The 27,866-nt window shown below is 51.8% G+C and overlaps 3 protein-coding genes and 1 long non-coding RNA gene across 11 annotated transcripts in view; 2 read left to right on the forward strand and 2 right to left on the reverse strand.

The window, feature by feature from the left end:
* Positions 1-3,984: 3,984 nt before the first annotated feature.
* On the forward strand, positions 3,985-13,858 carry POMGNT1 (protein O-linked mannose N-acetylglucosaminyltransferase 1 (beta 1,2-)). 6 transcript variants are annotated; one of them, XM_017881740.1, is made up of 23 exons: positions 3,985-4,099; positions 4,561-4,730; positions 5,349-5,463; positions 5,584-5,702; positions 6,680-6,745; positions 6,836-6,949; positions 7,815-7,932; positions 8,125-8,223; positions 8,376-8,503; positions 8,851-8,921; positions 9,156-9,231; positions 9,406-9,489; positions 9,579-9,620; positions 9,836-9,894; positions 10,202-10,274; positions 10,356-10,484; positions 10,569-10,694; positions 12,006-12,070; positions 12,273-12,317; positions 12,550-12,685; positions 12,972-13,081; positions 13,182-13,297; positions 13,559-13,858. In XM_017881740.1, the coding sequence occupies exons 2-22, from the start codon at positions 4,611-4,613 to the stop codon at positions 13,267-13,269; spliced, it is 1,983 nt and encodes a 660-aa protein (XP_017737229.1). In that variant the 5' UTR covers positions 3,985-4,099; positions 4,561-4,610; the 3' UTR covers positions 13,270-13,297; positions 13,559-13,858. The 6 variants fall into 6 exon arrangements, with proteins under 6 accessions (XP_017737229.1, XP_017737233.1, XP_017737228.1 ...); XM_017881744.1 differs by having other exon boundaries at positions 12,972-13,055; positions 13,559-13,856; XM_017881739.1 differs by having other exon boundaries at positions 13,182-13,856.
* On the reverse strand, positions 13,477-15,488 carry LOC108535635 (uncharacterized). Its single transcript, XR_001887285.1, has 2 exons — positions 14,950-15,488; positions 13,477-14,870 (listed from the first exon to the last, which is right to left on the reverse strand). It is a non-coding gene; the product is annotated as an uncharacterized LOC108535635 (long non-coding RNA).
* Positions 15,489-16,220: 732 nt separating this feature from the next.
* Positions 16,221-27,745, reverse strand: TSPAN1 (tetraspanin 1). 2 transcript variants are annotated; one of them, XM_017881757.1, is made up of 10 exons: positions 27,419-27,733; positions 26,990-27,096; positions 21,898-22,029; positions 21,389-21,453; positions 17,767-17,973; positions 17,496-17,570; positions 17,281-17,379; positions 17,052-17,204; positions 16,861-16,944; positions 16,221-16,696 (listed from the first exon to the last, which is right to left on the reverse strand). In XM_017881757.1, exons 4-10 carry the CDS (start codon positions 21,443-21,445, stop codon positions 16,649-16,651), a joined length of 723 nt encoding a protein of 240 aa, XP_017737246.1. In that variant the 5' UTR covers positions 21,446-21,453; positions 21,898-22,029; positions 26,990-27,096; positions 27,419-27,733; the 3' UTR covers positions 16,221-16,648. The 2 variants fall into 2 exon arrangements, with proteins under 2 accessions (XP_017737246.1, XP_017737247.1); XM_017881758.1 differs by lacking the exon at positions 26,990-27,096 and having other exon boundaries at positions 27,419-27,745.
* PIK3R3 (phosphoinositide-3-kinase regulatory subunit 3) overlaps positions 26,307-27,866 on the forward strand; it is a 150,566-nt gene continuing 149,006 nt past the window's right edge. Inside the window, exons 1-2 of one of the 2 annotated variants that reach the window (XM_017881756.1) lie at positions 26,307-26,597; positions 27,195-27,338. In XM_017881756.1, coding sequence (XP_017737245.1) covers positions 26,354-26,597; positions 27,195-27,238 — 288 coding nt within the window. In that variant the 5' untranslated portion in view covers positions 26,307-26,353 and the 3' untranslated portion in view covers positions 27,239-27,338. Of the gene's footprint in view, positions 26,598-27,194; positions 27,339-27,866 lie in introns of those variants that run through there. The other variant, XM_017881747.1, reaches the window with a different exon arrangement.

Raw genomic sequence — 27,866 nt, forward strand, 5'->3', positions numbered from 1 at the left:
TTTTTTTTTTTTTTTTTTGGTGCTCACACTCATAACGTTATTGTTTAGAGTTAACTAAAAGTGGTTGCCAACTGGGAGTGGGCCTAGAGGTGTGAAAGGGTAGGGTAGGAATAAATATTTTCTTATTGTAAATCCTATCACTACTTTTTTTTTCTTTCTTACAGACAGAGTCTTCCTATGTTGCCCAGGCTGGACTCAAACTCCTGGGCTCAAGCAGTCCTCCTGCCTGCCAAGCAACTGTGACTACAAGAGTATGCCACCATGCCCAGCCACACTGCTTCTCAATTTTTAAACATTTGACTGCTGTTTATTATCGTATTCAGATAAATATGGATATATGGGTTTAACTCACACTCTGTAGTTCATTTCCCCCACTGGCACTATTTATTTCTCTCTTTTTTTTTTTTTTTTTTGTTGCCCAGGCTGGAGTGCAGTGGCACAATCTTGACTCATTGCAACCTCCCCTCCCAGGTTCAAGTGATTCTCCTGCTTCAGCCTCCTGAGTAGCTGGGATTATAGGCACGTGCCACCATGCCTGACTAATTTTTGTATTTTTAGCAGAGATTGTTGTGGTGGGGGGGGGTTCACCATGTTGGTCAGGCTGGTCTTGAACTCTTGACCTCGTGATCTGCCTGCCTTGGCTTCCCAAAGTGCTGGGATTACAGGCGTGAGCCACTGCACCCGGCCTGGCACTATATATTTCTATCACTCTTTTTAGTTCATCTAATGGTTACCTTTGTAATTAATTTTTTAAAAATTATGTAGATAGAGTCTCGCTATGTTGCCAGGCTGGTCTTCAACTCCTGGCCTCAAGCAATTCTCCCACCTCAGCCTCCCAAAGTGCTGGGATTACAGGCATGAGCTACCATGCCTGGCCTACCTTTATAATTTTAAGTAACATCATTTTCCTTGGTACTTTTTGATCCATGGAAGTGTTTTAAGTTAGAGATAGAAAAAACCTTTGTCTTTTTTTTTTTTTTTGAGACAGAGTCTGGCTCTGTCACCTAGGCTGGAGTGCAGTGGTACCATCTTGACTCACTGCAACCTCTGCCTCCCAGGTTCAAGCCATTCTCCTGCCTCAGCCTCCTGAGTAGCTGGAATTACGGAATTACAGGCACCTGCCACAACACCCAGCTAATTCTTGTATTTTTAGTAGAGACGGGGTTTCACCATGTTGGGCAGGCAGGTTTCGAACTCCTCACCTCAGGTGATCCACCTGCCTTGGCCTCCCAAAGTGCTGGGATTACAGGCATGAGCCACTGAACCTGGCAACATTTGCCTTTAAAAAAATCACTCTGGATTTTGCAAGGAGAAAAGGATAGGAGGAGTAAAAATCTACAGTCAAGGAGACTGGTTGGAAAGCAAGAAACTGAAATGGCCTACACCAGGGGCTGATTGTGAGGCTGAAGAAGAATTAGACTAGAATGGAAGGCTCTTTAGGAGGTAACACTGACGGGACTAGGTGACTGGTTACATTCATTTATAGTGGCATTCAATAAAAATTTGTTAAAAAATACAAATGAATAATTTCAACAAATGTTGTGGTGAGCTTACTATGTGCCAGTCTTTATGTATGGTGTAGAGAATACAATGGTGAGCAAAACATACTTGGACTGGTCACTGGAGACAGACAAGGAGTCAAGGGTGACTCCCAGCTGTTTGGCCTGGTGCAGTTCACTGCGGAGGGGAACCCACAAGAGATATAGGAGTGAAAGGAAATGATTCCAGAAGTTGTGCTGTTGCGTTAGAGGGGCCTGTGAGATGTCCTGCTGGACATCAGGCAGCCTGTAGCTCAGGAAAGAGGTTAGAACTGCCAATGTCAGTTTGGGCATCTAGACTGGTAACAGAGGTCATGAGAGAATGAGATCATCTATGAAGAGTCAGTTTGAGGAGAAAGGAGGGTCAGGAAGGAACCCTAAGGGACATTTTTTAATTATTTAATTATTTAATTATTTTTATTTATTTATTTTTGAGACAGAGTCTTGCTCTGTCACCCAGGCTGGAGTGCAGTGGTGCGATCTCAACTGCAACTTCTGCCTCCTGGGTTCGAGTGATTCTCCTGCCTCAGCCTTCTGAGTAGCTAGGATTATAGGCGCCCATCATCACACCCAGCTGACTTTTGTATTTTTAGAAGAGACAGGTTTCGGCAGGCTGGTCTCAAACTCCTGATCTCAACTGACCAGCCCACCTCGGCCTCCCAAACTGCTGGGATTACAGGCGTGAGTCACGGTGACCAGCTGGGATATCTTTTTCAAATGCTAATAAAATGTGTTGGTTTTTCTTCTATTCTTATACATACTTACTAGGAAAATCATCTATTTCTTTAACTCCTAAGACTAGTACTGTTAACATTTCATTTTGGGGGATATTACCCCACCATTCAGGAAGCAGATGGAATATGGAAAGCTCAAAAAAATCTAACTGGTCTTCTGGCTTCCTCTGTCTCCTTTCAACCCATTATCCACAAAAAAAGTAAAGGTTCTCTTAAAACATAAATTGGATTATATTGCTCCCCTGCCTAAAACTGTTCTATGGCTATCCACTTCAAACAAGCATTGGCCGGGCGCGGTGGCTCAAGCCTGTAATCCCAGCACTTTGGGAGGCCGAGACGGGCGGATCATGAGGTCAGGAGATCGAGACCATCCTGGCTAACCCGGTGAAACCCCGTCTCTACTAAAAAATTTTAAAAAATTAGCCGGGCGAGGTGGCGGGCGCCTGTAGTCCCAGCTACTCGGGAGGCTGAGGCAGGAGAATGGCAGGCTGAGGCAGGAGAATGGCGTAAACCCGGGAGGCGGAGCTTGCAGTGAGCTGAGATCCGGCCACTGCACTCCAGCCTGGGCGACAGAGCCAGACTCAGTCTCAAAAAAAAAAAAAAAAAAAAAAACAAGCATCAACATCACCTAGAAACTTCTTAGGAATGCAAAATCCCACCCTGCCCCAGACCACTGAATCTAAAACCCTAGGGATGGGGCCCAGCACCTCTGTTTTAAGAAGTTATCCAGGTGATTCTGATGCAAGCTAAAGTTTGAGAACCATTGTGTTAAGCTAAGTGCTTTGTATGTATGATATTATTTAAACCTGGCAACTCCTCTGTATTGTTGCCAGCAGAGTGCGGTGGTTAAGAGCGGAATCTGGAGCCAGGCTGGATTTCAATTCCACCTCTCCTAGCTTTGTGACATTGGGTCTTATTTCTTTATCTGTGACGGGGATAATAATAACGCCCATAGCTGGGGTGGTGGTTCACTGCCTGTAATCCCAGTACTTTGGGAGGCCAAGGCAGTCGGATCACTTGAAGTCAGAAGTTCGAGACCAGCCTGGCCAACATGGTGAAACCCTGGCTCTACTAAAAATACAAAAAAAATGTGCCAGGCATGGTGGCGTGCACCTGTAGTCCCAGCTACTCAGGAGGCTGAGGCAGGAGAATCGCTTGAATCAGCAGGCGGAGGTTGCAGTGAGCCGAAATGGTGCCACTGCACTCCAGCCTGGGCGACAGAGCGAGACCCCGTCTCAATTAAAAAAATAAAGAAAGAAATAATGGTAATAGCGCCTACCTCATGGGGTTGTTGTGGAATTAAACATCATCAGTAAGGTGCTTAGAACAGTGGCAGAACCTGGATTTTAATCTCCCTTGGCCTCCAATGGCTGTGCATGGCCCAGGACCAGGTAACGGCCTCGTCCAGGAGGGGTATGGGGCGGGTGGTGTGTGTGCTGTGTCCAAGGGTTGCAGCCCCTCTGACCCTGGCGTGCCCTGTGATCTGGTCCAAGGTGCTAGGGCTCTGACTGGAGTCGGGTTTGCCATCAGCGGTGCTGGGGAGCGGGCTGCTCTCGTGCAGGCAGCAACACCAGCCAGCCGGGTTGCGAAGCTGCCTAGCACGGTCTGAACATTCGCCTTAGTCGCTGGCTGCTGACACCCGACGACGCTGCCGCCGCCGCCCTAAGCACCGCCCGTCGCCCTCTCACCCCGCGGCGGCGGCGGCGGCGGCGGCGGAAGCGGGGGGGCGGGCCAGGCAGCGGCATGGAGGAGGCGGAGGCCGCGGCGAGCCGGGCCGAACAGTGAGGGCCCGAGCGGGGCCCGAGCGGGGCCCAGGGCCCCTAAGCCGTGAGTGCCTCCGCGTGGGGGTCCGGAACGGGTAGCGCTGCCGGTGCAGGTCTCCTGAGCCCTCGGGCGGCTCCGGGCCCTGGGAGGAGAGAAGCTGGGGCAGATAGGATGGGACGAGGGTTGAAGACTGGGGCAGGAGAGGTCGCTCTTTGCCCACCACATGCTTGGGAAGGCCTGGAGCTTGGTCCTTGTAGGGGCTAATGAACTTTGAGCCGATTATTTGGCCTACACCCCTGGATAGCCTTGATTCAGAGAGTTACTCCAGTCTCAGGGAATTTCCAGGTGATCCAACCCCACTGAAGGGTTTCCTCCCAGCCCAGAGAAGTTGAGCCACTTTCCCCATGTCACACAGTATGGGTGCTTGCAGGGAAGAGTTGCTGGGAGGTCCTCCCTCGTCTCCCCAGAAGGCATCAGACTTTGGGAGGAGCATCGTACCCCATGTGGCCCTCTGGTCCCGTCAGATTCCTGAAGCCATGGGCTGGCCAGGACATTGGTGACCCGCCAATCCGGCATGGACGACTGGAAGCCCAGCCCCCTCATCAAGCCCTTTGGGGCTCGGAAGAAGCGGAGCTGGTACCTTACCTGGAAGTATAAACTGACAAACCAGCGGGCCCTGCGGAGATTCTGTCAGGTATAGAGATGTCCCAAACCGTCCCCAGCCAAGGGCTTCCTCCCAGCCTCCTCCCCACCTAAATCAGGCACTGGGACCCACATTGGCCAGCTCCAGTTGGAAAGGGGCAGCAGGTTCCTAGAGGGGAGACCTCTATGTGTCATGTCGGTATAGGTAATGGTTTGAACCCAAAGTTCTGGAATCGGAACCCAAGCACAACTTCTAAGCTTCTGACAGAAGCCTGAAGTCTGATCAGGATGGCTTTGCCCAGAGGCACACCCCTGTGAGGCAGTTAGGGCCAGGACCCAGGTCTGATCCCCAGCTTGGGTCCCTGGGCCTGGCTCCATCTCTAGAAACCAACAATGGAGGGGACCAAGGAAATCAAGGTCTCAAATAGAAGAATACAGGAGCACTGGGTAGGGAGGGCCCTAATGGAGGGGAAAGTGTCAGGGGAGGTTCCCTGGGGAAGGTGGCTGTGAAACTAGGCCCTGGTCAGGGGAGTAGAGCTAGGCAGACAGAGGAAGAGACAGGACCCAGGTTCTCTGGATGTCTTCACTGCAGCCAGGGCCCTCCTTTCAGAAAGACCCTCTAGGATCCAAAGGAGGGGCTCCTCTTAATCATCCCTACCCCTCCCCTCAGACAGGGGCCGTGGTTTTCCTGCTGGTGACTGTCATTGTCAATATCAAGTTGATCCTGGACACTCGGCGAGCCATCAGCGAAGCCAATGAAGACCCAGAGCCAGAGCAAGACTATGGTAGGGCCAGGCTAAGGATGGGATAGGGGGCCTTGGATCTCACAGCTGGAGTGGCAGGCAGACCCTAAGGGGTGAGACTCTGCTGGAGAGACTATCTCCATGACCTGTTGTACCCCACAGATGAGGTCCTAGGCCGCCTGGAGCCCCCACGGCGCAGAGGCAGCGGTCCCCGGCGGGTCCTGGACGTAGAGGTGTATTCAAGTCGCAGCAAAGTATATGTGGCAGTGGATGGCACCACGGTCAGTGGGCCAGGGTCTGGTGTACAGTCACTCCATTCTGCTAGAGGGCATGGTCCTCTAGCGGCAGGGTGTACTGCCTAAGTGGGAACTGCAACTCTGCAATTTCTAGCTCTGTGACTTTGGAGTCCTCAATTCCTTATCTATAGACTGGGACTAATGATTTCTACTTGTCAGGATTCAATGAACAGTTTGTGAAGTTTCTTGTATGTAGTGGGATCTCAAAAGTAATCATTCATAATAGTAGGCAGTCAATTCATTGATTTATTTTATAACCATCCCCTGGTCCTTTCTTTGGCCTCAGCCTTGTGCTGGGCACTGGGGACCTGAAAGTAATCAGACCTGGCCCTACCTTGAGGGGTTCAGTGTGGTGAAGGATTGTGATATCTCCAGGATGAAGCATAGACAGCAAAGGCTCTAAGAGCCATGAAAGTCATGGAGGGGAGGGTTGTAAAAAGACGTGATCTCGGGCCGGGCGCGGTGGCTCAAGCCTGTAATCCCAGCACTTTGGGAGGCGAGACAGGCGGATCACGAGGTCAGGAGATCGAGACCATCCTGGCTAACACGGTGAAAACCCCGTCTTCTACAAAAAATATGAAAAATTAGCCGGGCGAGTGGCGGGCGCCTGGTAGTCCCAGCTACTCGGGAAGGCTGAGGGCAGGAGAATGGCGTGAACCCGGGAGGCGGAGCTTGCAGTGAGCTGAGATCTGGCACAGCACTCCAGCCTGGCCGACAAAGCGAGACTCCGTCTCAAAAAAAAAAAAAAAAAAAAAAAAAAAAAGACGTGATCTCTTCTGATGGGAGTGCTATAGAGGCTTTCTGGAAGAGGTGGCCTTCAAGCTGAGTTGGAAAAGAACTGTGTGAACAGAAGCATAGGCAGGAGGTGATGTTTCAAGCAACTGGTGTTTTAAGTACCCCTAAGACAGAGACACCTTGAATGCCAGAGTGAAAAGTTGGACTTTGTCTCTGCCACTGTGTAGGTGCTGGAGGATGAGGCCCGGGAGCAAGGCCGGGGCATCCATGTCATTGTCCTCAACCAGGCCACGGTGAGGTTCTAGGGGTGGGTGACCCAGAGGACTGGAGCTGGGCTCTTCTTGCTGATGACACCAACTCACCATAAGTGTATCCCCTGCCAGGGCCACGTGATGGCAAAACGTGTATTTGACACGTACTCACCTCATGAGGATGAGGCCATGGTGCTGTTCCTCAACATGGTAGCGCCCGGCCGAGTGCTCATCTGCACTGTCAAGGTCAGTTATTCTGTCCTGGCCCTGACCCCTACTCCCTAGCTCCAACCCTGCTCCTAGCCCCGGCTTCTCTGCCCCTCATATAACAGAGTGGGAAGATTCTCTGAAGGAAGGTCACTCAGGTTCCAGTCTTAGCCTTAACATTTTTATTAATTCAGCAAATAGTTATTGAGCAACAACTCTATGCTAGGTACTGCTCTGGGTGCTGAAGATACAATGGGAAACAAGACCTAGAGTCCCCACCCTCATGGAGCTTACATTCCAGCAGTGGGAGGTCAACAAAAAACAGCCAAGTAAATGTGGATAATGCTAGTAAATGATAACTTATATAAAGAAGAAAATAAAGCAGGGGATACAGAGTGATGTGGGGGAGGGGACATTTTAGAAAGGGAAGTCCCCTGCAAGGAGATGATATGTGAGCAGAAAGCTGGGGAATTGAGGAGTGAGCCAGGTGAGTATCTGGAGGAAGAGCATTCCCGGTGGAAAGAATGGCAAGTGCAAAGCCCCTAGAGTGGGAAGGTACACTGCATATTTGAGGAACAAAAAAGATGCCAGTCGAGGTGGAGCAGAATAAGGGAGGAGAGTAGGAGAGTGGTGGGAAAAGAAGGCAGAGAGTGGCGGAAGAGAGAGGTGCAGATCGTGTGGGTTTGTGGAAAAGACTTACTAGCTGGATGACCTTAGATGACTCAGAATCTCTCTAAGCCTTCAGTTATTATTTTTTATCTGTGAAAGAGAGAAACCATAGAAGGTTATTGTGATAATGTAATGAGCTGATTTAAGTAAAAGGTTGCTACATAGTTGGTGCTTTGTGAGGCCGGGTCTCCTGGAACCATGCCAGTCAGGCTAACTACCTTCTCTGGTCCCCCAGGACGAGGGCTCCTTCCACCTCAAGGACACAGCCAAGGCTCTGCTGAGGAGCCTGGGCAGCCAGGCTGGACCTGCCCTGGGCTGGAGGGACACATGGGCCTTCGTGGGACGAAAAGGAGGTGCCGGCACCAGAGGCCATCCACTCTGTAGTATCAAGGGCCTGGGAGGAGCAGAACCCCAGGAGATGGGGTGGGGTGGGGAACAAATAGGAACCAGTGGCAGTGGGTTGGATCAAAGTAGGCAGGGAGATGGGAAAAAGCCCCCAAACTGGTGTCTGGGCCCCCATGGCCCTCATTCCTGCCTCCTGCCAGGTCCTGTCCTCGGGGAGAAACATTCTAAGTCACCTGCTCTCTCCTCCTGGGGGGACCCAGTCCTGCTGAAGACAGATGTGCCGTTGAGCTCAGCAGAAGGTGGAGTTAGTAGAGCATGGATGGGGCAGGGCCTGGGCTGGGGGTGGGCATTTAGATCCTCTCTGTGGAGCTTTATTCCTTTGATTGTTTGCCTGGGGCTCTTCAAACCGTGCTGGCCCCATGCCTCCATGACAACCACATGCTTTTCTCAGAGGCAGAGTGCCACTGGGCAGACACAGAGCTGAACCGTCGCCGCCGGCGCTTCTGCAGCAAAGTTGAGGGCTATGGAAGTGTATGCAGCTGCAAGGACCCCACACCCATCGAGTTCAGCCCTGACCCGGTGAGTGAAGCCTTACACAGTGAGGTTTGGACTCCTTCCCAGCTCAGCAAGGGGGCCCCAGGAATGATCTAGGTTGGGCTTTCCCTGCCTGAGCCTGGGAGACAACCAGGGGCAGGATTAACACTGCACTCTGAAAGACAGGGCTGGGGTGAAGGGGCAGGCCATGTGAGCAAAGCTCAGCGTTGGAGTTGGGCTGAGTGTGTGGAGAGCCCAGAACAGGGAAGATCCTCTGTCCCTTCCCTGTCTACTCCAGTCTGCACCTACCCTCACCTGAGAACTCTTCCCTAGGTGGGGATCCCAGTTTGAAGGGGGAATAAGGCAAGAGCTAAACGCTGTTTCTCCCACAGCTCCCAGACAACAAGGTCCTCAAGGTGCCTGTGGCTGTCATTGCTGGGAACCGACCCAATTACCTGTACAGGTGAGCCTGGGAATGGGCTATCCCCAGCACTGAACAGGAGGGTGCTTAGCAAGTGGGAGGGTACTCAGGTCATCTACCTCCAGGAGGAACTCTTGAGGTGGGCACAAAGGCAATAGATTCTAGACCCATTCACCTCTGTGGGTAAGCATGGGGAATCTCGGCCCAGCTGTAAACACAGGGGAGCCTGAGTTGGGGGGTGACGAAGAGACCCTAACCTGTCCCTGGGCTCCCCAGGATGCTGCGCTCTCTGCTTTCAGCCCAGGGGGTGTCTCCTCAGATGATAACAGTTTTCATCGACGGCTACTATGAGGTGAGCAGGGCTTAGGGGGTGCCTTGGGTGGAGCACAACACGGAGCAGCAGTGATTGCCAGAGACGGGCAAGGGGGACCGCCCAGGCAAGGGCTGTGAAATGTGAAGGCCTTAGATTGCAGAGGTGGGCAGGGGGAAAGTGACCTCACATGGTGAGCAGTGGCCATGCCCCCAGGAACCCATGGATGTGGTGGCACTGTTTGGTCTGAGGGGCATCCAGCATACTCCCATCAGCATCAAGAATGCCCGCGTGTCTCAGGTACTGCGTAGGCAAGGGGGGATGGGGCAGATGCCTGGCTCTGCCTTCTACCCTAAAGCTCATGTGCCCTATTCCCACCCCACTCCCAGCACTACAAGGCCAGCCTCACTGCCACTTTCAACCTGTTTCCGGTGAGTACTAAGGATACAACTCTTGGGCCTGGGAGGGGGAAACATTGGCATGAGGTCTGGGCCTGTTAATATGGCAAACTCTTCCCCTCACTGGGCCTCATCCTTCACATCTGGAAAATGGGGGTAATGCTGCCTGCAAGAATAGGGTTGGGGGCAAAGGAGATCACAGGATGGAGAGACCCCCTTGGGACCATGATGTCCCATTCCCCTTCCAGGAGGCCAAGTTTGCTGTGGTTCTGGAAGAGGACCTGGACATCGCTGTGGATTTTTTCAGGTGAGGGGAGTCTCTAGGTTTCAGGTGAGGTCCCTCGGTCTGCAGGGAAAGTCAGTGAGGTGTCCTAGAGAGCTTTCTGGAGGACATGAGCTCACAAGTGGGGGCAAAGCCTGGGTAAAGGTAGGATGGCAGGTGATGGGGCTGCTGTTGAAGGTAGAGTGGATGAATGGAGACAGTGGGGATTTGGGGGAAGGAGGTACTCCAGGAAGGAGGTGCTCCTGAGACCCAGCTCCAGCTCTTCCAGCATCTCTGTGTGACTAGGTTTATCCTTGCCCCTCCCTGAACTCTTTGACCCCACCTCTCTCAGTTTCCTGAGCCAATCCATCCACCTGCTGGAGGAGGATGACAGCCTGTACTGCATCTCTGCTTGGAATGACCAGGTAGGCTGGAATGTCCAGGGTTTAGCAGGCGAGTTTATGAGGCCTCAGCTAATACCTCCCACTATGGCCCCCTGTCCCCAGGGGTATGAACACACCGCTGAGGACCCAGCACTACTGTACCGTGTGGAGACCATGCCTGGTCTGGGCTGGGTGCTCAGGAGGTCCTTGTATAAGGAGGAGCTTGAGCCCAAGTGGCCCACACCGGAAAAGGTAACTGTCAGGGTAGGGTGAGGGGGCTGGAGTCCCCTACCAAGTGGAAACATCTTAACCTTCATCATGGTCCATGTCTGCCAGCTCTGGGATTGGGACATGTGGATGCGGATGCCTGAACAACGCCGGGGTCGAGAGTGCATCATCCCTGACGTTTCCCGATCCTACCACTTTGGCATCGTCGGCCTCAACATGAACGGCTACTTTCATGTGAGTGGGAGGCAGGGAGCAGGGCACAGTGTGGCATGACAGTCAAGAACAAGAACATGGACTCCGAAGCAACCTTAGCTCTGCTACTTGCTAGCCATGTAACCTTGGGGAAAGAGCTATCCTATTTTTCCTCAGTTTCTTTATCTGAAAAATGAGGATAAAGGGCTGGGCGCAGTGGCTCACACCTGTAATCCCAGCACTTTGGGAGGCCGAGGCAGGCGGATCACAAGATCAGAAGATCGAGACCATCCTGCCTAACATGGTGAAACCCCGTCTCTACTGAAAATACAAAAAATTAGCCGGGCGTGGTGATGGGCACCTGTAGTCCCAGCTACTTGGGAGGCTGAGGCAGGAGAATGGCGTGAACCCGGGAGGCGAAGCTTGCAGTGAGCTGAGATCACACCATTGCACTCCAGCCTGGGTGACAGAGCAAGACTCTGTCTCGAAAAAAAAAAAAATGATAAAATACTACTACCTCACTGGGTTACGATATTTTGAGGTTTAAATGAGTCAATATATGTAAAATGCTTTGAATTATAAACATATATAAGGGTCAGCTGGTATTATTTTTATTTTTACTATTCTTAGCACTAGACTATGGGTGTCTGGGGAGAGTATTTCTGCCTCTTAAGTACTCGTCCACCCCTGCAATCTCTGCCCTTTCCTGTTCTGGCAAGTGCTGGAGCCCATACTTTAGCCTGAGGAGAACAGGGAAGTCCCTAGGTAACCCCACCCCATCTGGCTGCATTCAGAGGACCATTCCCCAGTTACAGCAAGGGAGGCCTTGAACCAGCCCAGCCCAAAGGAATAGATAGCGTCCAACTTGGAACCTCCTAGAAGCCGGAGGCCCCTCAGAGGCTAATACAAGAGCCCCATTCCTCTCCCAGAGAGGGGCAGGCACTTCCCTCAGGTCACTCTCAGTACCAGAGTCAAAGTAGTTTTCTCCTTCCCAGCGCAGCCTGTCCCTTTGCCCAGCACCTCCTGCAGGGCCTGTTTCTGACATCTGTGGCTCTAGAACAGCAGGCCCAGGGAGAACTACAAGAGACAGGGACTACTAGTTCATGGGTCTGTAGTGCAGTAACGTGAGCTGCCGTGATAGCATGAGCTCTCCAGCAATGGTGGAGGCCAAATTAAACCTAGTAAGAGCTTGCTGTGGATGCTGCAAAGAGGATGGAGAAGACAGGGGAAATTAGAGGGCTCTTTACAGGTCTAGGACTTCATTTGTGTGTCTAATAGATGTGTGGCTGGTCAGCAAGTGGGTGTGGGCCAGACAATGTGAGGTGCTGATTTTTACTCTCATACCCACTCCAGGAGGCCTACTTCAAGAAGCACAAGTTCAACACGGTTCCAGGTGTCCAGCTCAGGAATGTGGACAGGTTGGGGCTGGCAGCAGGGCAAGGGGTGGATATCTAGGAGATTTGGAGGCCAATCCCTGAAAGTCCCTTCCAATCCCGGGCCTGTGTGTTTACTCCAGCCCTGCTGCTACAGATTCCCATGTGACCCCTTGCCCTGCTCAGTGCTACCCCTGGGACCTGAGGGCCTGCCCACTCCCCTGACCCATTTCTCCCTCCTCTTCAGTCTGAAAAAAGAAGCTTATGAAGTGGAAGTTCACAGGCTGCTCAGGTATGGCCTAAGACAATTGGGGTGTAGCAGGGAGCAAAGAGTCAAATACTGGGGATCTTGGCCCCATAATTTGCAGGGTTCTGTACAAAATGAAAATCAGGGCCCTTATCTCAAACATTATTAAGAACTTCAAGGTGGCAATAGCAGAGCATTCAACCAAGTACAGGGTCCTGTGGGACACACCCATGAAGTGGGCCCTATCTTGGCCATATTCTCCCACCCCCCACTGCAGTGAGGCTGAGGTTCTGGACCACAGCAAGAACCCTTGTGAAGACTCTTTCCTGCCAGACACAGAGGGCCACACCTACGTGGCCTTTATTCGAATGGAGAAAGATGATGACTTCACCACCTGGACCCAGCTTGCCAAGGTGCTCCAATACCATGCCCACCCTGGAGAACCCCTGCCCCTCACACATGTACTGCCCCAAGATCCAGGGAGCCTTTGCTCTGGAATCTTCAACCTCAGAACCTCCTCTTTATACTCTTAGAACCCCTCTTCCAACCTCCTTGTCCAAATTCATATTCCAAAAGATGCTATCTCTTGCAAATTGAGGTGGTTTCTGAGGAGGGGCAGGGGCTGAGCCAAAGGGTCTTCAGTGACCCCTCCCCACAGCTCTCTGACCCATGTCTCTGTCCCCATCCCACCCTCACCAGTGCCTCCATATCTGGGACCTGGATGTGCGTGGCAACCACCGGGGCCTATGGAGATTGTTTCGGAAGAAGAACCACTTCCTGGTGGTGGGGGTCCCGGCTTCCCCCTACTCGTGAGTGACTCTTTTCTGCCCTGGGAAACAGGAGGCCTAGTGAGATCCAGGGACATAGCTAATGGCTTCTTCCCTATACATCCTTGTATTATTTTCCCAGAGTGAAGAAGCCACCCTCAGTCACCCCAATTTTCTTGGAGCCACCCCCAAAGGAGGAGGGAGCCCCAGGAGCCGCAGAACAGACATGAGACCTCCTCCAGGAACCTGCGGGGCTGGGTACTGTGTACCCCCAGGCGGGCTAGCCCTTCCCTCCATCCTGTAGGATTTTGTAGATGCTGTTAGGGGCTGGGGCTACCTTGTTTTTAACATGAGACTTAATTACTAACTCCAAGGGGAGGGTTCCCCTGCTCCAACACCCTGTTCCTGAGTTAAAGGTCTATTTATTTACTTCCTTGTTGGAGAAGGGCAGGAGAGTACCTGGGAATCACTGCGATCCCTAGCAGCTCATCCTGCCCTTTGAATACCCTCACTTTCCAGGCCTGGCTCAGAATCTAACCTATTTATTGACTGTCCTGAGGGCCTTGAAAACAGGCCGAACCTGGAGGGCCTGGATTTCTTTTTGGGCTGGAATGCTGCCCTGAGGGTGGGGCTGGCTCTTACTCAGGAAACTGCTGTGCCCAACCCATGGACAGGCCCAACTGGGGCCCACATGCTGACACAGACTCACTCAGACACCCTTAGACACTGGACCAGGCCTCCTCTCAGCATCCTCTTTGTCCAGATTCCCAAAGCTGGATAAGTTGGTCATTGATTAAAAAAGGAGAAGCCCTCTGGGGATGTGTCTTGTGATTGTGATTTTGTGGGTCAGGGGGGTGCTGGAGGGAAGTGGTGGAGAGAATACTTGTGTTGGATGGTGAGTTTTCCTTACGGTCCACCACAGAGTTTATCTTCCGTTTGGAGCCATTTGGCCACCAGGGGATGCCAAACTCCAAGGTTTTTCCCCAATTCTACGCTAGGACAGCCTGACTTTAGCCCCGCCCTACTTGAGGCTTGGAGCAGCCACCCCACCTCTTCCCCACCGTTTAACCACCAGCCTGGTTCCTGCTTATCTTGCCTGGGCCAGGCACCTGCCCCAGAGATGGAGCAGGAGAGAACAAAAAGGGATACTTGGGAGTTGCAAGAGGAAATGGGAGAGCAGGTGTGCATAGTTGGGGTGGGAAGGAAGTGGATGGGACAGGACTGGGCAGGCATCATTCAAGAGACGGACTAGGGTGCAGATAGAGATGTAGGAGCAAGGGTGTCTATGACCCTTAGAGCACTTTGCCATTCAGAATTCTCTATCCGGGCATTTTTGTGAAGAAATGGGTCATGGTCTTCATCAGATTCTCACATAGCCAGTAACCCAAAGAGGTTAGGAAGATCCAAGTTAGTCATAGAGGCACCAGAAAATGGATGGGATTGTCCAGAGGCAGTGAATGAGAAAGCCCACGGCAGGGAAAAGGACATTTAAGGGGTCTGTGAAGGGCCTAATGTCAGGAGGGTGAGTGTAGACCACCTCTTCAGAAAGGGTCTGCCTGCCTCTGTACAAGTACAGTCCTCCAGCTGGAACTCCAGCCCTCCTGCCTGCTCTCTGCCCTGCCTCTTTCACAGGTGCCTGGAGTCCGGCTTGGCGACAGCATGGGTGGTGTGTGGCTTGGACATATCTCGCCACCCTGACGCCTTCGTTGTTTGCTGGAGCTGGAGATAGTGCTTGAGGTGGCACAGCAGCCAGGTTGAGCAGCAATTAGCCCATGATGAGGTGGAGGCCCGCCCTGGGCAAACAAATCCTGTGCAGCCTCCACACAGGCACCTGGTGGAGGGGAAGTGTGTGAGAGGCACAGTTTGGTGGTGAAGGGTAAGGCAGGCTAGCTCCTCTCCCTGTCCCGCACCCTGGCAGGCTCCTGGTCTGCCCCTCACAGACCAGCTCTAAGGCACTGGTTCTGGCCAGGTCCGTCTTCCTTTCTGGGCTCAGCAAAAGGGTGGTGGTTCTGGGCTGTCCTGGAAAAGCTCAGGAAGAAGTTACAGGGTTCAAAGGGAAACAAGGAGGGGGACTGGTTTGTCAGGCTGGGCTTTGCTTGGTAGCAGACACTGTACCCTCTCACCATAGCCTCCCTCAGGCCTCTCACTCCTGGCTCAACAGTGATCAGGTCTATATCAGAGACATTCTGGCCAGTTGCCGCTTCAAGTGGAACTAGTACGATATCAGCCAGGACTACACCAGGTGCTGCAGTTCTGGACCCAAATCTAGGCTGAGTTCTTCATGGAATCCTGTGGGACTGGGGCAAGTCGCTTGGCCTTTCCTAGCCTCAGTTTCCTACCTGGAGCATAAGGATGGTTAGGGCTAAAGAAGAGATGAGGTGGTTCACGCCTGTAATCCCAGCACTTTGGGAGGCCGAGGCAGGTGGATCACCTGAGGTCAGGAGTTCGAGACCAGCCTGGCCAACATGGTGAAACCCCGTATCTACTAAAATTACAAAAAATTAGGCATGGTGGCGGGTGCCTGTAATCCCAGCTACTCAGGAGGCTGAGGCAGGAGAACTGCTTGAACCCGGAGGCGGAGGCTGCAGTGAGCCGAGATCACACCATTGCACTCCAGCCTGGGCAACAAGAGCGAAACTCTCTCAAAAAAAAAAAGAAGAAGAAGAAGAAGAAGAGGAAGTCTGAAGAACACCAGGTAGGCCAGCAGAAAATAAAACATGAAGTTCTTGCTGAGATCCCAGAAGCAGGGACAGATGTGGGGTTTTGCCTGAATGGGAAGGGTAGGCAGCCTGGACCCTAGGAAGGGGGCTCCTGAAGGGCTTCCCAGCACCTGAGGAGTGACCCTTTCCCACTGACCTGGTAAGAATTCGGCACAAACTTGTTATTTTCATAGCTTTCCAGTCCAGTGCCCCCACCCAGGAGGGGGTAGTTTCAGTCCAAAGTTCTCCCCATTATAAGGAGGCAGACTGGCCTAACCCAACTCTACTTCTTCATGCCCTCTCAGCCATTCCTCTTAGGTTCCCTCCCAGGCCTGGAACCCAAATGAAGGGGAGAAATAACCACTTCTGACCCCCAACCCCACCCTACTTCCCTCCTTTCCAGGGCCTTCTGAGTTGGCAGCTCCTCAGGAATCTGAAGCCAGTTTAGGCCCCTCTCCCCAAGGATACATGAAGAGTCCAACTGGCAACATTGTAACTGGTTTATGCATTTTGAAGTGCTTTCTACATATCCGCCCAGAGGCTCTGCTGATTTCACTTATGCCCAGGCTATAAAATGCTTTCCTCTCATCCCCCAGTAGAGCACTGGGATCACCACTAGGCCTAGGGGGCGTTTCAAGGGTTTAATAGACTGGGGGAATGGGCAACAGAACTGGCTACCTTAGAGGCTCTGGAATGCCCCTCACCCACCCACCTGCCAATGAAAGGAAAGTCAGGCACCGCCTAAAAGGAGTGGTCCCTATCTAGCCCCAAGTCTGGAGCAGAAAGGGCAGGTCCACTCTGGCCCAAGTGACATTGTTAGATCCTGACATTTCCCCCATCACTGCTTCTTGCCAGGGTGCCTCTTCACAGTTCCCACGTGACAGCAGTAGTGGCAGAAGCAGAAGTGTACTTATTGTAGATTGCAGTACAGATACATGGACACAATCATGGCAGCCAGCTGGAGAGGGAGGAACAGGGAGAGATGAGGGGATATGATAGGTGATCCCACAGACACCCTACCTGAGGCCCAATTAGGTCTGTTTCCTCCAGAGAGGCCTCAGATGGGTTGAGCAGCCCTGGTCTCGTGCCCATATCCCAGTCCCAGCCTCCTCATCTGCTTACCTCGAGGCCCCCAATTCCAGCTGCCACACCACCCACGGTGACTGCATTAGTTCGGATGTCATACAAAAGCTGTTGGAAACAACCCTTCAGGAAGAGAAAAGAGCATTTATAGTTGGCAGCTGCCCTACTCCCATCCCTGTTTGCCACTCCGAGGCCATGAAAACTCCCCACCCACTCGTGCCAGCCCACACCTCTACTTTCTGGTCGTCAGCCTTTTCCTTGGTGCAGGTTTCATTGGCTGTGTTGGTGACGTTATTGCAACAGAATGGGGGAAAGGCATTGTTCTCTCTGACGTAGGGCGAGTCCTCAAAATCCGTGTAGTTGGTGAAGCCACAGCACTTGAGCTGGAGACAAGATGAGGGTGGAGGTGGGGCCTTGCTTCTTCCTCTCCACCCCAAAACCTCCCCCAGCCAACCTCACCTCTGTCATGGTGGTGTTCCACACTTGAGTGAAGTCTTTCTGGGAACCATAGTCTTTTTTGATGGCAGGCACTACCAGCAACGTCAGGAAGTGCTCAGCCTGGGTGAAGCAGGCCAGTGTTTAGGGGTTGGTACAGAAGGTGGCCATTCACAGGCCACAGCCCACTCCCAGGGTTTTGCCCAATTTTCTTCCCTTCCTCCATCCCAGTGTCTCACCATCGTGGTGTACACCAAGGCGACCACAGCAGCTGCAACCTCAGCAATGAAGATGAGGAGGAGGATGAAGAAGAACTGAGTGGGGAACAGGGATCTGGATTTTAGGGAGAGACAGTCCCTCGAGCCCTCCTTGCCCTAATCCACCCCCCGGAAAAGTGAAACAGAGGCCTTAGCCTAGGGGAGTCCAAAGCAGGGTTTGGGAACCCCAGGGCCTGGTGTCAAGGGCAAGGGGACTCTTGGTCATGGGCCTGTGGAGCTGGGTTTGACACACCGTCATGAGGGCACACTTGCTCTCAGTCTGAGCACCATAGCAGCCCAGGAAACCAAGAGCAAAGACCACAGCGCCGGCTGCGATGAGGAAGTAGCCCACGTTGACAAACTGCATGGCACTGGACGACAGCGGCCCGAAGATCTTCAGAAAGGATGCCCCATCGATTGATACCCAGATGCCCACTGCCAACAGGGCCGCACCACACAGCTGGGGAGAGAGAGGTCAGGCAGGCCTTAAACAGTGCTGACAAGTAGCTTACTACCACACAGTTGAGTAAGAAGGATGGGAGCCGAGAAACTTCCCTCTTTATTGACTAGGGAGTCTAAAACCTCATCCTGTAAGGAGGGGAACATCCTCTAGAGGCAGAAAAATGGGAGCTGGGATGTGCATAGCTAGGATCAGGCTGCACACCTGGGCAGATATAAAGGCGATCAGGGGTTCTAGAAATATCTGCAGGGTGGGGGAGGGGCAAACCTTTCCCTTACTGCTGCCAGGGTCCTGCCACATAGCTAGGATTGAAAATAGGCAGATGAGGCCGGGCGCGGTGGCTCAAGCCTGTAATCCCAGCACTTTGGGAGGCCGAGACAGGCGGATCATGAGGTCAGGAGATCGAGACCATCCTGGCTAACACAGTGAAACCCCGTCTCTACTAAAAAATACAAAAAAAAAAAAACTAGCCGGGCGAGGTGGTGGGCGCCTGTAGTCCCAGCTACTCGTGAGGCTGAGGCAGGAGAATGGCGTAAACCCGGGGGGCGGACCTTGCAGTGAGCTGAGATCTGGCCACTGCACTCCAGCCTGGGCGACAGAGCGAGACTCCGTCTCAAAAAAAAAAAAAAAAAAAAAAAAGAAAATAGGCAGATGAGGTCCCAGCCTCCTATTTCCTTTCTGGGTGATGGGTGCCTAGAACATCTCTGTCCTCTGATAGGTGGAGACGGGGCGGTAGAAGAACAGGCTCAACGGTCACCATAGTAATAGAGGCAGGGCTGAGGTTCCACCTGCTGGCAACCTTGGAGAGGGAGGAGTTTGAGAAGGTTCACCCACCTGAGGCCCCATTTGGCTCCCCTCTAGAATCCAACTTCAGGCCTCATCCAGCAAGACCTTCTTGCCTCACAAGAGGAAAGTGAGGCACTAGTGGGAATACAGCCAGTTTCTCTTAAAGGCTGTCTAACTCAACTCCAAACCTCTGCCGGAATCCTGAGGCCCAGATTGAGGAGGGCCCTGTGCAGTTGCCACACATCTTAGAGCAAAGCCTCCCAGCCCAGGGCTTCAGTGGATGAATCAGCCTGACACCACCTTGGTGCCTAGTCCTCACTTGCCAGGAAAGTGAGACTAGAACGGGAAGTGAGGTGGCGGATTGTGGCTGGATTCCAGGCATGTTTGCCCAAGGACAGAAAGCTGGCCTTCTAGCCTGCAGGGTCAAATTTCAAGGAGCTGGAGGTCTGCCCTATCCTGCTCTGCCCAGCCTGGCAAGGTCTGGGTAAGAGAGGCCAGAAATCAAACCGGATTTGCCTTTAACCCTCTCAGGGCAGAGCCTCTGCTGTCCAAATCCCTGGAATCCTATTGCCTCCTCCAGATACATGGATAAAGACTAGTTCAGGACTGGCGCAGTGGCTCATGCCTGTAATCCCAGCACTTTGGGAGGCCGAGGTGGGAGAATCACTTGAGCCCAGGAGTTCGAGACAAGCCTGGGCAACATAGTGAGACCGCCTCTACAAAAACTTTTTTTTTTTTTCTTTTAGCTGAGTATGGTGGCACACTCCTGTAGTCCTAGATACTCAGGAGGCTGAGTGAGGTAGGAGAATCCCTTGAGCCCAGGAGGTTGAGGCTGCAGTAAGCCAGAAGCACGCCACTGCACTCCAGCCTGGGTAACAGAGCAAGATCCTGTCTCAAAGAAACAACAACAACAACAACAGCAAAAAAAAATGTTCCCTGCAGCCAAAGGAAGCCCAAGGCACAGACCACATCAGAACTAGAGAATCTACCCATGCTTCTAAACTAATCAATATGTATCTAAACCCTGCCGCCCAGACTGGAGTACAGCGGTGTGATCTTGGCTCACTGCAGCCTCCATCTCCTGGGTTCAAGTGATTGTCCTTCCTTAGCCTCCCGAGTAGCTGGGATTACAGGCATGCACCACCACATTTTTGTATTTTTAGTAGAGACGTGGTTTCACCATATTGGCCAGGCTGGTCTCAAACTCCTGAGCTCAACTAATCTGCCCACCTCAGCTTCCCAGAGTGCTGGGATTACAGTCGTGAGCACCCAGCCCACTTCCTCACTTTTACTTACGCTAACCTACTCTAATGTGGCTCGGGTCTCTGGTGACATACTGTGCTAAATCCAGTGAACATTTCACGGGCCATATTCTCTTTGACCTCTCTGATAGCTTGCTCTCCTTGTTTTCCTCTCCCCTCCCACTGCTCCTTCTCCATCTCCTTCACGGTGTTTTTTTGTTTTGTTTTGTTTTTGTTTTGCTTATCCCTAATAAATTGGGTTTCCCAGAGTTCACTTTCCAAGTGTTCTCATCCACTCCCATGGCTTCAGTGGCTACCTGTGTGCACATGATTTTCAAATACCCATGGCCAGCTCCAATCTGAGCTGCACCTCCACTGGGTACACAGCTGCCAGTGGGACATCCTCTCCCACAAACGGGGCCCCACCCCCTGCCATCTGGGTTGCTCATGCCAGAGATATGGGAGTCATCTCCAAGACCTCTGTCTCCCTTGCCCCTTCTTCTACCCCTCAGCCATCATCCTAGAGTTTTGTCCTTTGTCCACTTTGTCCGTTTCTCCCTATCTCCACCACCATCTCCAGGATTTATGCCTTCAGCTTCTCAAACATGCCCTATGCAATCTGTTTCCGGTTTTCTGAATGATATCGAGTTTCATTACTTCGGGCCCTTTATGCAAGCTTTACAACTCCCCCACCAAGCGCAATATCCCAGCTTCAGCTATTTCCTCCAGGAAGTATTCTCCAACCAGGCTGAGTTCAGGCTCCTATAACCTCTGTCCTAAGCCCAAACACACTGTGTTATTATCATCTGCCTATCTGGCTTATTGGAGCTGAGCTCCTTCAGGGCAGAGAAAGGCTTTGCTTACCTGCCACCCCAGCACCCATCATGGTATCCTAGACAATGAATGTTTGTCAAATGAATAAGGGCTGCTTGAGGTAGACCCTTTGCTCTGATGAGATGTAGGCCCTCCCACCTTTCAGCTCCCCATCATACAGAAGAATTTCCTCTGTACTGAATTTCCTTCTGTGCTAGGTGAACTTGGGTGGAGCCCTTCTATTTTCTGGGCCTCCAGTGCCTATAAAGGGGGGAGAATCATTCCTGGTAGCTTACTCTGCCCTGCCTGAAGCCTGGGCTAAAGCTTTGTGGGAGAGAGGGGTTGCCCTGAGCTTCTCCATCCCCTTTTTCATACACACCCCTGTATGGCAACCTGGCTGCTGCTGGGACTAGGAATCAGCAGCATTTGGGGAGACCTCTGCATCCCACTCATATGGGGACACTTGCAGGACAAAGCCTGGGCATAGCAGTCTCCCATTCCCCAGCATAGTCTCTGCTCAGCTTGTGACCTGCTCCTGTGGGCAGCCCCGAAGAGTCCACAATGTCCATACTTACAAAGATGAGCAAATTGAAGAGGATCATAATGGTCTTAATGAAGCTGAAGCACTGCATCGTGGCTCCTGGGAAGCAGACATGTGCGAGTTAGGGCCTTGTTTCCCCTGGCCCCACCTGGGCTGGCCCTGGCTTCAGATATTCAGCCAGATATGCCAGACCCCAGGATCCTGAACCCATATCTCACCAAGCTTCTCCTGTACCTGGTCTGACACCACGGACCTTTTCCCAGTTTCTATCCTAACACCCTTACCCCACTATACTACCCAGGACCTCCACCCACACCTGACACTCTGAGATCCTAACACCCCAGGTTCCTCCACCTGCACACCCAGCCTGACTCCCACGCTGCAGGTCACTCCATGCCCTTTCCTGGCACCTGTATATCCTGTGCTCCTCCCCACATTAACCCCAGACCCTCTCAGAACCCTCACTAGAGCCCCTCCAGCTCCCCAAACCTGTTTCCAGATTGATATTTCTTCACAGGATAATCTCTATCCCTATCCCCTTACCTGTTCAGGGCTCTTAGCAGCGAGTTCTGAAAGAGGGAACTGCTGAGGCTCACAAAGGACAGAACAGCTCCAGGGAGTTGCCACTGAGTGGTCAGGCAGAGGGACGCCTGGCTCTCACACACCACTGCTCACCTGCAGGAAGGGTAGGCGCTTTAAAGCCTCCTTCTGCCCGCCTGCTGGCCCCACCCATGGCCAGTTAGCCTCAACTTGCCCCTGCTGCCCCCTGCTGCCTGGAGACCGATCCCCACAACCACCGCCTCAGCAGGCCTCCGCCTGGCAACACCAGCCCTGGGCAACGCCCCTCCTGATCTCAAGAAGCAGCCCAGGGCTGGGGTAAGTGACTCCCCAGAATGTCTGTGTGCCCTCCACCACAACAGTGCAATGTGCTTCTTACCCTGCACCTGCTGATACACTCATACATACCCTCTGTGCTCATGCTCACGTGTACACGCATCTGCCCATGCTGCCATCCATATGTTCACACAGCAAGCACCCAGTTACATACATAAACATGTACTAGTATTCCTGAATGCACTTGAGTGTGCGTGTGTGTGTGCATGCGCACACACGCACACTAAACTCTTTGTGGACTGACTCCCAGCAACTAACAAACAACAGAATAATATCTGACGTATGTACTTACGTATCTCTCTCTCTCTCTGTCATACACACACACACACACTCCCTCTCTCTCTCACTTTCAAGGAAATGACCAAGATTTGGCAGCTTCTGCTCTCTCCTCCGAGTAGCAAATAGTTCCTAATCCTCTTCGCTCCATAAAACCTCACATTCCCCATTTTCCCCTCCCTTTATCTTTGCATCTCCTCTCCCTCCCCATCTTTTTACACCCCTTCCCTTTCTGCCAGTAGGTGGCACCATGGTCCCATGAAGGAGCCACCCCCAGTTCCAAGGCTCCGTGGTCCCATCTTTATCATTCCTAGTGGGGCTGCCTGACGGCTTCCTGCTCCAGCACTCCTGATGTAGAGGTGCGGGGAAAAGTCCTGACTTCCGGGTCATTCAGACCAGGTACTGGAATCCTGGCTCCGTCGCTTAGGAACTGTGTGACCCTGGGGACTTTTCTTAGACTTGGTTTTAAACTTCTGTTTGCTGGTCTTCTGTGTAACAATAGGTATGGGCTTTTCAAGTGAGATTTTCTTCCTGCTCTGGAAGGACGGGACAGTAGGGAATGAGCACAGAGCAAGAAGGCCAAAGTGGAGAGAGTCACAGGCAGTGCGGCTACGAGATGGAGGAAATTGAATTTTTTTTTTTTTTTTTGAGACAGAGTCTTGCTCTGTTGCTCAGGTTGGAGTGTAGTGGCACCATCACAGCTCACTGCAGCCTTAACCTCCTGAGCTCCAATGATCCTCAGCCTCCCAAGTAGCCGGGACTACAGGTATTTGCCACAACATCCAGTGATTTTTTTTTTTTTTTTAAACAGACTGGGTCTTGCTATGCTGTCCAGGCTGGTCTTGAACTGGGCCCAATTGATCCTCTTACCTCAGCCTCCTAAAGTGATGGGATTACAGGCATCAGCCACTGTGCCCAGCTGAGGAAGTGGATTTCTAAGTTTGTTTTGTTTTTACAGTGGAAGGAGGCAGCTGAAGAGACAGAAGAGAGAGGGGCTAATAGTATTACAGACTACACTAATAATACTGATCATATTTTAAATGTCTTGCATATATTAAGGCTTTTTTTCCTCTTCACAACCATCTCATGAGATAGACTTTCTTATCTCCAATTTTAAATATGGGGAAACAGAAGCACCAAAGGGTCAGGTACTTGCCATGATCACACGGGTTGTAAGTGGCAGAGCCAGGATTCAATCCCAGTTAGTCTGGCACCAGAGTCTACATCTTAACCACCAAGCAGACTCTCTACACTGATGGAATCTCTAAGGAGGCAGGCAAGGCTGGTTTCCATAAAGAGCAAGGGAAGAGGCCTTGGTCTGACCTGCGGAAGAGGAGGAGCAGGGGCAGGTGGGTTTGTAGTTACAGTTGCTAGAAGCTGATGGAAGCAAGGTCATATTCTAAGCCTGAGGATAGCAAGAGTAGAGGCTGGAGAAGGGGATGGGGGAAAGATGAGGTTTGTAAGGGTGGTACTAAGGGTCCTACAGAGTCCTGCAGGAACAGAAAGGAGGGTGAAGCTGGGAAGGGGGCCTTTGAGGAGCAGAGTAACAGGGAAAGGAAGAAGGGACTGAGGAGTGGAAGGAGGAGAAAGTCTATCTTTTTTTTTTTTTTTTTTTGACGATGTCTCTACTTGGCTTGTTGCCCAGGATGGGCCGGGAAAGGTTCCGCCAGTGGCAACAATCTCTCTGGCTCAACTGCACAACCATCCACCCCCAGTTTCAAGCGATTCTCCTGCCTCAGTCTCCTGAGTAGCTGGGATTACAGATGCACACCGCCACGCCCGGCTAATTTTTGTATTTTTAGTAGAGACAGGGTTTCACCATGTTGGCCAGGCCAGTCTGGAGCTCCTGACCTCAAGTGATCCACCCACCTCAGGCTCCCAAAGTGCTGGAATTACAGGCATGAGCCACCGCACCTGGCAGCTTTCTCTTTCATTCTCAGGAAGAATCGGGACCAGATTACATTCATCTATGGCCCTGGTGCTCAGCACATATGAAGTTGTTAGTGAACATTTTCTGAATGAATGAGTACAGAATAATGAGAGTTAAGTGCTCTGGGTTTTGGATCTTGATCATCATGGATTTGCTTCCTGCCTGCCTCTAATTGTGAGACTTCACCTCACTGAGCCTCGGTTTCCTTATACAGTGGGTCCTCATTATTCACAGATGCCATACCTATGAATTTGCCTGCTTATGAAATTTATTTGTCATTCCCAAACCAACACTTGTGGTACTTTTGCAGTCATGAATGGACATGAGCAGAAAGGCAAAACGTTTCAGCCTTCCAACACACATATTTCCAGCTGAGGCCTGTTGAACAATAGGACTCTCCGTCTTCTTATTTCAGCTTTCATAGATAAACAGATGTGCTTTTTGATGGTCTATTTAGTGCCGCATATTCTCACATTTTTTGGTGTTTTTTGTTGGTGATTTTACTGTCTAAAATGGTCCCCAGTTGCAGTGCTGAAGTACTCTCTAGTGTTTCTAAGTGCAAGAAGGCTGTGATGTGCCTTATAGGGGACATATGTGCTTTAGATAAGTTTCATTCAGGTACAAGTTATAATGCTGTTGGCTGTGAGTTCAATGTCAGTGACTTAGCTATATATATATATAGCTGGAATTTTTTTTTTTTTTTTTTTTTTTTTTTTTTTTTTGAGACAGAGCTTCACTCTTGTTGCCCAGGCTGGAGTGCAATGGTGCAATCTGGGCTCACTGCAATCTCCACCTCCTGGGTTCAAGCTATTCTCCTGCCTCAGCCTCCCAAGTAGCTAGAACTACAGGCACCCGCCACTACACCCAGCTAATTTTTGTATTTTTAGTAGAGACGGGGTTTTGCCATGTTGACCAGGCTGGTCTTGAATTCCTGTCCTCAGGTGATCCGCCCACCTCGGCCTCCCAAAGTGCTGGGATTACAGGCATAAGCCACCATGCCCAGCCAACAATGTGTATTAAATAAGGTGTCTCCACACATAAAATCAGGTTATATATATAGATCAGTTGACAAAAATATTGTGACCAGAGGGTTTCAGGAACCTAACCTCGCATTTACCCTTTGTTCAGTATTTAGTGTTCGTGGTGACTTTGTAGAACATTACTGGCCGGGCGCGGTGGCTCAAGCCTGTAATCCCAGCACTTTGGGAGGCCGAGGCGGGCGAATCACAAGGTCAGGAGATCAAGACCATCCTGGCTAACATGGTGAAACCCCGTCTCTACTAAAAAATACAAAAAACTAGCTGGGCGAGGTGGCGGGCGCCTGTAGTCCCAGCTACTCGGGAGGCTGAGGCAGGAGAATGGCGTAAACCCGGGAGGTGGAGCTTGCAGTGAGCTGAGATCTGGCCACTGCACTCCAGCTTGGGTGACAGAGCGAGACTCCATCTCAAACAACAACAACAACAACAACAACATTACTGGGAATAATGAGAATCAACTGTATATAAATACGTACAATGGTGGCATATTCTTAAAAGTAGCTGTGAGGTTAAATGAGATAACGTTGGTAAAGTGCTTAGCACAGTGTGTGGCATATAGTAAGGGCTCAAAAAACATTGTTAATATTGTTACTATATGGATAAGTGAGAAAGTGAGGAAGTGAGTTACCCCTCTAGAGCCTCTTTCTCAGGGGGCCAAAGTGAGGCTGTCTGGGTGTTGGGCTGGCTTTTAGGCCAGACCCAATAGAGAAGATTGTGAAGGAGCCTGACCCATGAGGAGGGGTCAGGGCCCATGACTTGTAATAAAGGGCCCTGCCCTTATGCAGACTTTATATGTCATAGAGGCCTCAGCTACCCTGGCCACCAGCATCCCCCACGCACAGTGCAGAAGCTCCCTGTGCCCATGGGGCCATCTCGGCTTGTCCATGGCCCTCGGCCCCAGGGCATGCGTTCCCCCCACCGCAGGCCAGGTATGGGCTGGCCCAGGCCCCGGTTTCCCAGGATGTTCAAGTGTAGCCGCAGAAGATACCAGCAGGGTGTCCAAGGTCGAACTGCCAGCAGGGCAGCCACCAATCCTGCCACCATGGCCACGGGTATCAACAACACCCACACTGACACCACCATAGTGTGGATCTTCCCACCTCAAGGTTAGCCAGGGGGCCTGTGAGCCAGGGTGGGGTTTTAAAAAACAGAGCCACTAGGCTGGGCGCGGTGGCTCACGCCTGCAATCCCGGCACTTTGGGAGGCTGAGGAGGGCGAATCACAAGGTCAGGAGATCGAGACTATCCTGGCTAACACAGTGAAATCCCATCTCTACTAAAAATACAAAACAACTTAGCCGAGTGTGGTGGCACGCGCCTGTAGTCCCAGCTACTTGGGAGGCTGAGGCAGGAGAATCGCTTGAACCCGGGAGGCGGAGGTTGCAACGAGTCAAGATCGCACCACTGCACTCCAGCCTGGGCAACAGAGTGAGACTCTGTCTCAAAAAACAAACAAACAAACAAACAAAAAAACCCAGAGCCACTGAAGATTTCCCTACCTGGTTCTGTTTAGGTACTCCAAAGGATGATCTCTGTGAAATACCACCCCTACATGTATGGTGGACTCCTGATGGCAGGCTGGCAGCCTTAATGGAGGATGGATTGGCTGGAAGCAGAGGGTTTGGGAAGGGGCTGAATCCAAGGGGCAGGGAACTTCCAGAACTGCTGCCTTCCTCACACTCTTCCCTCCCTTCCTCTCCTCAGTTCTCAGACATCTCAGGCAACCTGGGATTTTTCTGATCCTCTAGAAGTGCCCAGAAGCTAGCACAGAAGCCTGGCTTGCCCTGGACCTACATCTCCTAGGGGCCGTGTGGGTGATGAACAACAAATACAATCATTCTGCTCAAACTGCCTTATTCCTCACGCACGGAGGTGTTAACCAGCTGACTATGCAGGGTGTAAGGGGAGGGTTAGGGCTGAATACTTACAGGGAAATGCTTCAGTGACCACAGCAGGGATCATAGTTAAGACAGTAGGAGGACAGGACAAGGTCAGCAACATAGACCATCTTTGGTCTCAGCTCTTGATCTGCCCCATGAAGTAGGGGCTCTCTTGCCTCACGCTCCTAACTGCACAGGGAGAAGGGTCTCTGTAAACATCTTAGAAGGTATTGGGAGGCACAGATCAGAGAGAGCTAGGATGGAAGACTGAACCCTGAGAGTACACAAGTATGAGGTGGATGTGAGGTGGTTGCGCCTCTGTGTGCCTGTGATGGTCAGCGTGGAGGTGGAGCTGCTGCTGTGTGTGTCTGAGGCTGGGAGAATGGGAGTATAAGCAGATGTGGCTGAATGTGCCTTTGTGATTGAATGTGCCTCTGTGACTGACTGTGAGTGTCAAGGAGTGTTTGTGAGGGTATGGTTGTGCCGGAGAGGACAT

The sequence above is a fragment of the Rhinopithecus bieti genome, unplaced genomic scaffold, assembly GCF_001698545.2.
Source record: "Rhinopithecus bieti isolate Rb0 unplaced genomic scaffold, ASM169854v2 scaffold_12155, whole genome shotgun sequence".
In the NCBI taxonomy this organism is placed as follows: Eukaryota; Metazoa; Chordata; class Mammalia; order Primates; family Cercopithecidae; genus Rhinopithecus; species Rhinopithecus bieti.